This window comes from Elephantulus edwardii, unplaced genomic scaffold (assembly GCF_000299155.1).
Source record: "Elephantulus edwardii isolate Elephantulus edwardi_28Jun2011 unplaced genomic scaffold, EleEdw1.0 scaffold00192, whole genome shotgun sequence".
NCBI lineage: Eukaryota > Metazoa > Chordata > Mammalia > Macroscelidea > Macroscelididae > Elephantulus > Elephantulus edwardii.
The window spans coordinates 1,173,053-1,184,710 of NW_006399942.1; the positions used below are offsets into that span (position 1 = coordinate 1,173,053).

General features: G+C 34.2%; 1 protein-coding gene across 1 annotated transcript in view; it reads right to left on the reverse strand.

Annotated features, from left to right (window-relative positions):
• Positions 1 to 10,960, reverse strand: part of UGT2A2 (UDP glucuronosyltransferase 2 family, polypeptide A2) — a 133,189-nt gene extending 122,229 nt beyond the window's left edge. The window contains exons 1-2 of the mRNA XM_006896816.1: positions 10,899 to 10,960; positions 5,563 to 6,331 (exon numbers count right to left, since the gene is read on the reverse strand). Coding sequence (XP_006896878.1) covers positions 5,563 to 6,280 — 718 coding nt within the window. The 5' untranslated portion in view covers positions 6,281 to 6,331; positions 10,899 to 10,960. The remainder of the gene's footprint in view (positions 1 to 5,562; positions 6,332 to 10,898) is intronic.
• Positions 10,961 to 11,658: the final 698 nt, after the last annotated feature.

Sequence of the window (11,658 nt, forward strand, 5' to 3'; positions counted from 1 at the left end):
GACTGCAGCCTTCAATATGGGTTGAAGCTCAACATCAAGAAAACAAAGATTCTCACCACTGGTCCAATTGGCAGTATCAGTATGGGTGGTGGATGGTGAAGAGACTGAGATAGTTAACAGTTGTAGTTTACTTGGCTCCACAGTCAACACTTTTGGTAACAACATCCAGGAAATCAAGAGATGAAATGCATTGGGAAAGTCAGCTGTGAGGGACCTCTCAAGAGCACTGAAGAGCAACTATGTCAGGCTGGAAACTAGGGTGCACCTGATTCAGGCTATTGTCTTTACAATTACATGCTATGTCTCAGAGAGTTGCACAGTGAATAGGGATGATAGAAAGAGAATTGATGCCTTTGTGCTGTGGTGCTGGAGAAGAGTGTTGAATATTCCGTGGACTGCTAGGAGAAAAAACCGGTTTGTTCTGGAGAGAGTGACGCCAGAATGCTCCTTGGAGTCAGGGATTCTGAAGCTTCATCTGACATACTTTGGGCATGTTGCAAGGAGGGACTGGTCCTTGGAGAGGAACATCATGTTTGGGAGAGCGGAGGGATGGCGCAAAAGAGGAAGACCCTCGATGAGATAGATGGATTGATTCTATGAGTGGAGTGCTGGAAATGAGTGTGTTTTTAACGGCGAGGTTGGCACAGGATAGAATGGCATTTAGGGCTCTTGTACATAGGGTCGATAGGAGTCTGAAGTGACTCAATGGCACGTAACAACATATTATCACTATACTAAAATTAGTTTAGATGGAGAAACTCCTCCCAAGTGAAATACTCCTCTGAAAAACTGTTAGATCATCAGTTACAAATTGGTTCCACCTCAACAACAAACAACAGCAACAGTAGTTCAGATCCTTCATCAGCCCTAGGATGGATGTTAAAACTGAAGTGCAAGTGGAAAGAGATTGAATTATTTCTCTTGTCACACACTAATAATGTTGTTGTTGTTGTTGTTAGGTACCTTTGAGATGAATAAAACTCAGCAAATCTGTGAACAATAGATGCAAATCCTGCCCTATTCTGTGCTATCATTACAATCTCTGACACAACTAAGCCCATTGCTGCAGTCACTGTGTTACTGTGTCAATTCACCTGGTTGCGGATCTTTCTCTCCTACCTTGTCTTTCTACCTCTCAAACATGACATCACTCTCCAATGAATAGCCTCTCCTAACAATATGCCCAACTATGTGAAATGAAGTTTTATTGTCTTTGCTTCCAAGACATATCTGTATGTTCTTTTGACAGTACATGAGATCTTCAACATTCTTATCCAATACCACCGTTCAAAGGGATCAATTCTTCTTCAGTCATCCTTATTCATTGTCCAGGTCTCAGATGCATAGAAAGTGATTGAATCATCTGAATCAGGCAAACCTTATTTCTCTAAATGATATCATTGCACCTCAATAATTTGGAGAGGTTCCTGACTGCAGACTTTCTTAGTGAAATACATCTGATTTCCTGACTGCTGGTATCATTTGTATTGATTGTGGATTCAAGTAACATGAGGCTGTCTTACACCAAAAATAGAAAACTGCCTATAAAAATCCCGTTTTCTTGATTGTGTTACTATGTAGACTTCAGTTTCCAAGGATATAAGTCTACTATCTACTTTTCTTCCATGGAGTGGCTGATGGATTCCAACCATTGTTGACCTTTCTGTTAGCAGTCCAGCTCATAATGAGTGATATTATCAGAGTTCCTTAACTTCTCAAATGGTATTATTTTACTCCAGTCATAAGCTATTTTCCAAATAGTAGCCTATGTACTCACTTCATTGCACTGTTTCCAGATACATCCAGGTATATTATAAAAATAATAAAATTTAAAAAATTCTGGTTGAATTTTAACTCATAATAACTTTGTACATTAGAATGTAACTACCATATAGTGTTTCCAAGGCTGTAACTCTTTACGGAAGCAGATTGTCACATCTTTTTCCCTAGGACTGGTCAGTAGATTTGAGCCTATCTTCTAGTTAGCAGTTCAATGCTTTGTATTGTGCCACCAGGACGACAGTGGTCATCATACAACCTTTTATACGGTTCCAATTGCTTATTATATAAAACATCAAGTGCTTAACATTGCATAAAAGGTGCTTTGATATGTATGTTGTTGTTGTTGTTGTTATGTGCTGTCGAGTCGCTTGAGACTCATAGCGACCCTATGTACAACAGCCCTAAACTCTGCTCTGTCCTGTGCCAATCACACTGTCTCCGACACTCCCATCCCGATTATCCCAGTCACTGAATCAATCCACCTCATAGAGGGCCTTCCCCTCCTACATTGTCCCTCCACCCTCCCAAGCACGATGTCCTTATATTGAATTAATTAATTTTTGCAATTTCAGTAATCCCTCCACTCTAAATGCTTTGTTCTGAAGAAACACTGAGTTTGGACAACTAGGAGAGGATAAAATAGGTGAATGGGACTTTCTAAAAATTATGTCCCTTTGTGTATCAAAAATATTTTCCAATAGAGTGAAAAGAAAACCTATGACTGGGGTGGGGTGGGGAAATAGCAATGGCATTTCAGACAAGGGTCTCATAATGAAAGTTTTCAGAATACTTCAGGACCTCCACAAGAGAAAAACTCAAAACAGAATAACAACATCGACAAAAGTCATAGAAAAACTTCACAAAACAAGACTTTCAGATGATCAACATGCACATGAAGAAATCCTCAAAATCACTGGCAACAAGAGAGATATGAATCAAAGCAACAATGAGATGCCATCTTGTTCTAGGAGCAGTAAGAAAATTTAACAGGAGAGCAAGCAATATATTTTGGAGAGGATGATGTGGAGAGATCAGAACTCTCATGCACTGCTGGTAGGATTGTGAAATAGTACAACCACTCTGGAAGGCATTCTGATATTTCTTCAAAATGCTGGACATAGAAATCCCATATGACCCAGCTATTCCACTGCTATAAATATAGCCTAAGGAAAACAGAACTAAGACACAAACAGAGATATGCACACCTCTGTTCATAGCAGTGTTATTTACAATAGCGAGAAAATGGGAAAAAATCCAGATGTCCATAAACAAATGAATGGATTGAGAAATTGTGGTACATGTATACAATGGAATCCTATAAAGCACTAAGAAAAAACAATTTCATATTAACAATATATAATGCAGAGTGTCAAAGACTGCAGCCTTCAATATGGATTGAAACTCACTATCAAGAAAACAAAGATTTTCACCACTGGGCTGATTGGCAGCATCATGATAGATGGTGAAGAGATTGAGATTGTTTACAGACAGGAAATTAAAAGACAAATTGCACTGGGAAAGTCTGCTGTCTGAGACCTCTCCAAAGTACTGAAGAGCAACAATGTCAGTCTGAAGACTAAGGTGAGCCATAGTCTTTGCAATTACTTTCTATACATCAGAAAGCTGGACGATGACTAAGGATGATAGAAGGAGAATTGATGCCTTTGCATTGTGGTGCTGGAGAAGAGTATTGAATATACCATGGACTGCTAGGAGAACAAACAAGTTTATCTTGGAGAGGGTGAAGCCAGGCTGCTCTTTGGAAACAAGAATTCTGAAGGTTAATCTGCCATATTTTGGATATGTTGCAAGGTGGGACCAGTCCTTGGAGAGGTACATCATGCTTGGGAGGGTAGAGGAACAGTGCAGGGGAAGAAGACCCTCGATGAGATGGATTGATTCAGTGAATGGAGTAATGAGGATAGGTGTGTTGGAGACAATAGGATTGGCACAGGATAGAGCAGGATTTAGGTATGTTGTACACAGAGTCGTTATGAGTCGCAGGTGACTTGACGGCTCATTACAATAGCAACAACAATGTTGGAGAGTCTGAAAAGCATTATGCTGAGTGAACTAACTTAGTCTCACAAGGATAAATACCGCATAAATCCATTATTGTAAAAATAGAGTGTTGACTAGTAAGATGTGTAAAATGTCCAGAAGGAAAGGGTTAAAATTAGTAGTACAGCAGAGTTTTTAGTTTGTAGATAGAGATTGTGAAAGAAAAGTAAAGATTCCATGGAAATTTGAAAAGATAACAATAGGCATAGATTAATGACAATAGTCATTATATAAAATACAATGTGTATGAATGATTGATATACAATGTAAGTGAATCATTATATGAAACCCAATTAAAAACTACATGGAATCATCATTAATATTCCACATAGCTGAGTCTTTTAGAGATTTTGGGACTCTGGATATACTGACAGTTTATTAACTGCCTCACAATCAATTTGCAGAAACCTCATAGTCACTATTTAAATGTATCCTTGTACACTACTCCTGTTTTGAAGTTTTCCACACTGCTACTTACTGAGACATAATAACTATCTCTACAGAATATTTGTTACCTCTAGTTTAAAATGAAGAGAGCTTGAAGCGCCTACTAAAGAAAATATATTGTATACCTTAACATAACACAAACTCATTGCCATTGAATCAAAAGCAACTTTTAGCTAACACTTTACCGGGTTTCTGAGACTGCAAGTCACATATGAAGAGATTAATCAATCTTCCTCTTGTAAAGCTGCTACTGGATGCTAGAGAGGTACCGCATTTGGGTTAGCAACAAAACTTTATTTAGTCTAAGTCATATAACGTAATGTAACGTAACGTGATGTAACCTAACAGAAGTAAAAATCCTCACAACTGGAACAATAAAGAATATCATGATAAATGAAAAAAAAGATTGAAGCTGTTAATAATTTAATTTCATTTTGATCCACAATGACCACCCATGGAAGCATCAGTGAAGAAAACAAAAGATTGATTCCATTGGACAATTTTTCCCCCCAGGTCTTTTCAAAATGCTGAAATGTGAGGAGATCATCATAAATAAGGTGTACATGACTCAATCAAGGTGTCCAGTTGTTTCATATGCTTGTAAAAGTTGTACAATGAGGTATATAAAGGAAGAACTGACGATATTGAATTGTAGCGTTAGCAAAGATTCTGGAACGTACCCACGAAATGTGAAAAGAACAACTATTATTGTAGAATGGGTATAAGGATCCAAGAGAGGGGTGGAAGCACAGGGATGAGGATGTTCATAGGGAAAGGGAATCATGGGGCTGTACAATATGATGGGTTGGGGGTTAGGAAAATTGGAATCATCTTCTCTGGAAAACAATGTATTTCGATTTTGTAAATAAACTAGTGTAATAATAAAAAATAAAATATAAAAATTAAAAGAGAAAAACTAAATCTGATTTGAATGAAGCTCCTTAAAAAAGAAAATGAATTATCATGTTAGCAAAGGATCTGGAATATACCCATGAACTGTCAAAAGAACAACTAACTACTTTGAAGTGCAACCACAAAGTTCCATCACTGATATTTTTAAAATTAAAATATATTAGCCATAAAAAGTCATAAATTTTATCTTTAAAGTCTAAGAAGTTAGTAGATTTCACAATGTTTATTCCAAAACATAGATGTATTTTTGTATAATTGAATGTGATAGTAACAGTATACTGAATAGTCATAGAAAAATAAATACGAAATGGCATGAAGTTCTTTTGAAAGTCAAATAATAAAATGAAAATTATTACATACCCAAAGCTTTAGTATAGTAGGAATCCCATGATTTCCAAAGAGTATTAAACATGTAGTCTTGTAGGTGGTAGGAGATGAAATTTCTTATTCTATCAGTGAAAGACATTTGGTCGGAGAGTTCTGATAAAACAGCAGGAACATAGGAAGGAGGGTATGGTACCTTCCCACAATGCTTTTCCACTGTTGAGGCTGGAGAAAACCTCAGGGAGTACATAAACGGAATCCCCAGTTTCAAAGCTACTATATCACCACAAGGAAATACAGGATCTGATACCAGGACTTCAAACTTGGCTTTCTTTAGTTCTTCCATCAGCTTTGGATTTTGTAGAACACCATCACAAATTTCTCTAGATATCATATGAAAGTCTTCAATGACTTTGGCCATTTCCTGGTAGAACGTCCAAATGGTAGAAGGAGATGGTCTATTTTCTAGCCATGTCAAAACAAAACTCTTTATTACACCTTCCACTTTTTCTTTTCCAAAGGATACCTTATATACTTCAAAGGTTAGAGATGATTTTTTAGTTGGTGTGATGAAGAGTGCACCGGAGGCAACTAGGACGGTAACATTGTGCTCTTTTTTAATAAGCTCATCTATGATTATCTTAATATTTAGCCAATGACTACCTTCCATTGGCCATATCAAAACATTCCCACCATCAGTTGTTCCTAGGAGGCTTATCTGAAGAGATAGCAGTAGGATAATCTTGTATAACATTATGGGCCTTGGAGTAGATTTGGTAAGATGTGAAACAAATGGATTCTTCTACTTCCAAAAGAAAGGAAAAAAAGAACAAAGTTAAAAATATTTCTTAGTTTTAATTAAATACATTATACGCTTTGACTCTACCAAGTGGTATCAGTAGTCCTATATGTATAATTAAGGTTTAATACTTCACAATTTACTGTTTTCATTTTAATTATGATTCTTGCTCTCTGATTTTTCTGTTAAAATTGATGCTTAAATACTTTTTGTGTTGTTCTTTTTCATCTTTCAGTTTTAAATTATTACCATTAAATTGTTTGAAACCATTGACTACTTCAACTCTACACCCAAGTATGGGTTTAGAATTCAGTCATAAACATGGCTAGTGTTAAAGTTTACCTCAACCTTTTCTACATTATGTATTGTACATTATGTATTTGCAACAACTAAGTATTAGTAAAATAGTCTTTAAATAGATTAAATATGACAAAGATAATAGTTATTAAGCATGAAATACAAGTATAGTAAATATAGTTTGGTTATTACTTTAAGATATGTTAATGAATTAGTCATAAAAACAAATAAATATATAAAATAGACATAAGCCGTTTGTTCAGAAGATTATGAATTACATTACTGATAAATAATAGAAAGAACTACTACTTATAAAGATTGAATAATTTTCCAAGTTCATAGAGAAAATTAAGATAATCGAGTATGGTAATCCTGTGGCTCTCTTGTATTAATCAGTCTATTGTATTAACCCCCACTGAGATGACTGACACAATGACTGCAGTTACGGGCTCATGTGTGTCAGGGATGATGAGGATGGCACAGGATAGATTATGATCCAAGCCTGTTGCTCACAGGATTTTATGAGCTGTGCTCAATTCAATGGCACCTGACAACAACAATGTTACATTAACCATTAGAATATATTGCCCCATCAGAGGTTATCATGTATCTTCTACAGTTATTAGGAATCTCTGGTGGCTGAGTGGTAAGAAGCGGTGTTGCCAACCCAAAGAGAGACAGTTTGAATACACCAACTACTCCACAAAGAAAGATGGACAGTTTCTTCTCGTGTGATTTATTGCCTCTGAAATCTCAGAGAGTGTCAGCGACTGCTTGGTTCCAGCTAGACAGTACGTAAAAACAACGTAAAAATTACAGACTGTTGAAAAATATGTGATGATAATGTAAAATATATAATATAAATCTGTGTAACATTGGACAATGTAGGGTCAAGTTATCCAAGCAAAATAATGGCTTATGTGAAAATTATGTGTAGTATAAATATGCCTATGAATAAGGAAAGATAACTTTTTATGTTAATATAGTTGTTAAAATTAGAAATTCTATATTGCCATCTTGAAATTGTTTAATCTGATTTATAATATAAAAAATATTCTGTCATAAAATATTACTCTTTAATTAAAACAATAACGCTCAAATATAACAAAGCAGACCACAAAGTGCAGATAGGAGAGAGCAGACGGTCATAAAGTATCCAGGCCTCACTTCTTTATAGCTTTTCAGTATAAACTTGGCAAATCATTAAATTCTTTTGAAGAAGTAGTTTCCTTTGATGTCAGTGAGTTCAGTTCAAAGTCTTCTGCAGCAAGATTTTGAGTGTGTTCAGAATGACAATCTATTGTTGCCAGCCTGGTTCATAGTTTTTTGTATATAAAATAAAAAGAAAAACCACTATTGTTATCAGGTCAACACAAAGGTGATGGATTAGATTTTTTACATAGGGTTTTCAAGGCTATAAATCTTTAGACACAGACCGGCAAGTCATTTTCCTCCCGGAACAAAGTGGTGAGATTGAACATTTAAGCTAGAATCTTTGGTTAGCTTCTGTGTACTTGAGTACACAGCTTCAGTTTGTATTAAGTACACAGTTCAGGCCTCTGTAGTTATTTTGCAAAAGACTTTGAAATAATTATAATGAGATGCAATAAATTAAAAATGAACCATAATTTATATTGATTAGCAGTAAATCAAATCCAATGTTATTAAAAAAACCCTGTTCTTTCATTGAGTTAATATATGTTTATTAGGTACCTGCTATGTATAGTAATTAATTTCAGCAAAAGACCGCATTACAGCCTTCAGTATAGATAATATAAAGAAAACAAAATTCCTCACAATTGGACCAATAAGCAACATTATGATACGTGGAAAAAAGATTGATGTTGTCAAGTTTTTTATTTTACTTGCACCCACAATCAACACAATCATCATTTATGAAAGCAACATTAAGGAAATAAAACAATGTATTGCATTGGGCAAATTTGTTTCCAAGAACAACTCTTAAGTGTTAAAAAGCAAAAATGTTACCTTGAAGATTAAAGAGCACCTGACTCAAGTCATCATAGTTTCAGTCTTTTCTTATATATCTAATAACCCCATAGAGAATAAGGAGACCAAAGAAGTGACACTTCTGAATCCTGGTTTTGGTAACAAATGTTAAATACAACACGGACTGCCAGAACAAACACATTTTTGTCATCAAAGAAGTGCAGCCAAAACACTTTTGGGATTTAAAACAGGTGACCTGTTTAATTTACTTGACACGTTTTCAAGAGAGACCAGTGAATAGAGAGGGCTATCATGCTTGGAAATACAGATGGGGCGGGGGAAATTCTAAATGAGAGGAATTGATACAGTGGCTGCAACAATTAACTAAAACATAGCAATAATTCTTAGGATCATTTAAAACTGGGCAGTGCTTCCCTCTATTGTGCTTGAGTTATGAGCAATTATGAATTAGAACAGACTCAACAGTAGCTTAACAACAGCAATGCACACCACCAGTTAATAGAAACAAAACAATAGGACAGTTCTTAGAACAAGTTGATCATCTATCAGGAAATAAATCAAAAGAGTATAATGTATTAGATTCAGCATGATGATAAGGAATAAAAAATACTTGTTTATTAAGTAAACTAAATAATCCTATGACCTATGGTTTATCAATTAGTTAGCATTTATTTAGTTCCCAAATTTTTAAAATGAAAATAAAAAATCATTTATGAGATTGTTGTGACTATAAAATAATATGAATGTAAAATTTTCTGTAATAAAGTAAATTGATAACTATGCATTGAATACTACACATTATGTAATAATATATAAAATAAATGGGTATCTATTTTAAAAACACTATTTTTGAACAATTATAGTGCCTGGAATAAAAGACACTATCTCACTTACAATCTATTCTCATCCTCTTAATCTGAGCAAATTACAGTGCCTTCAAGTGAAGCTAGTAAATGCTTTCAGAATTCTGAAGGTACAGATAGTTTTCAGATTTTTTTTTCTTGGTGACAAACCTAGATGTGCATACAAAGCTTTGTGATAGCTGTGATATTTTATGTTCATCCTAGAGTGTGGAGTATGTAGACTCAGATGGTGAGAGGGAAAACATAAATAGAAGTGAGCATTGCACATAAAGGCAGCCAGTGGTATATGTAACTCAACTCCTAGGCTATTTTTGTAAGTTTTTATTTTGTTTGGGTTGGTGGTTTCGTTTTGTTTTTTTGTTTTTTTTTTATAGAACACATCTGTGGTCAGTGTGGTCAATATATGAGATATTTAACCTTCTAGACCAAACAATTTAGGTTAAATTTTGCATTATTTTATATTTTGCATAGTAATAGGAAAAATAAAACTAAGAAATTCTTTTGATATTTAGATTTTAAAAGGTTGTAAAAAAAGTAGTTTGGAAAAAAGCCAAGGGCTCTAAAGTGTTTTTTATTGAAAAACTAAGCCATTCTTTTCATTAATCTTAAAGTGATTTTATCATTTTACAAAACGTATTTTGCATATACATATGCGTTTGTAAGGATGGCACAGGATAGGACAGAGTTCAGATCTGTTGTTCAAGGGTTAGTAAGTGTTGTACTTGACTTGACTACACCTAAGAACAACAACAACAACAACATATACACAGACGTATTTTCTATGTCTAAGTGGATATATAGAGGAAGCAGGAATGGCATCCACTTCCTAAACAACTCTGGAAACTGAATTTTGATAAATGACGATAGTTATTGAAGGGCTTCAGGCCTTTTGTTAGTAAGGTTGCTAGAAGTTGTGCTCGACTTGACAACAATCAACAACATTTATATATATATACATATACATGGACAAAAGGGGGAAAAGCTTATAAATATTTTAAAAATCCATTACACAATATTAATAAAAGACACACCAATGAATGGCACTGTGCATTCTGAAACACACATTATGTTAAAGAGAATTTTTAACTCCTCTTTACCCCCTTGTACTATTTCAATATACTATGTAAATTTTGTAATCTATTCCTCTATTCCTAAAGGAAAGAATGGACTCTACACTGGTTGATTGTATTTTTAGAGATCAATGAATTTACATTTAGATAAAATTGTCAGCTTATTGCTATATAATGCATAAAACTTTTTTAAAGCAAAAATCTGGACAAAAATTATTTTATTAAAATAGAACTAAAACTTTTTGCAAGGGGGAAGAAATAAAATAAATCTACATTCATGTTAGTAATTGTTATTCCTTTTGGAAGAGAACAGAAAATAAACAGAAATATACATTATTTAATACTTTGCATGCAGGTTTTCACAATTCTTACCTGGCGTTTCCAGCTGAAATTTTAATAGCACTCATTTGTCATTATGAAGAAGTTGAATTTAAATAAATCCTGGCTGGGAAGAGTAATGAGATCTGAAATGAATAAAAAGATTATACAGATTTGTTTACATTTAACATTCCCCACCCATTACATTATAAAGTAATCTTTTGTTAAAGGTGTATTCTCTCTTAGTTTTGCTAGCAAATATTTGCATTGAATATTGCTTATATTATTACAGTCTTTCCACCAATTCCTTCCAAGACAATGTCTATTCATGTTTATTCTACTTGATATACTACTCTAAAAAAAAGGGAAAAATATGTAAAGTGAACACTTTTTAATAACATGTAACCACATTATTGTTCCAATAAAAGAGTATTTCTAAAAAATCAAGCAACAAGGACAGAAATGAACAACTGTAGCAGCTGAGATTACCTTATATTACTTGTGCAATGATTCTGAAAAAAAATAAAATGTAACTTCGTATAATTAATTTAACATGCATTCCCAACTTAAATTCATTCCCATTCTAAATTAATTCTGATTCATAACAACCCCATGTGTCATAGAGTACAAGTATTCCATACAGTTGTTTTGTTTCTTTATTAACTAATTTTTTCTTGTAAGCAGATCACTATGTCTAGTGTTAAGATGATCTCTAAATTCAATAAAATATACTCAAGATTATACTTTGGTTGCCATCGTTTGCTTTTCATTTTCTTCATCTTCAAATTAGACTTTATATGAAGAACTGATTGTG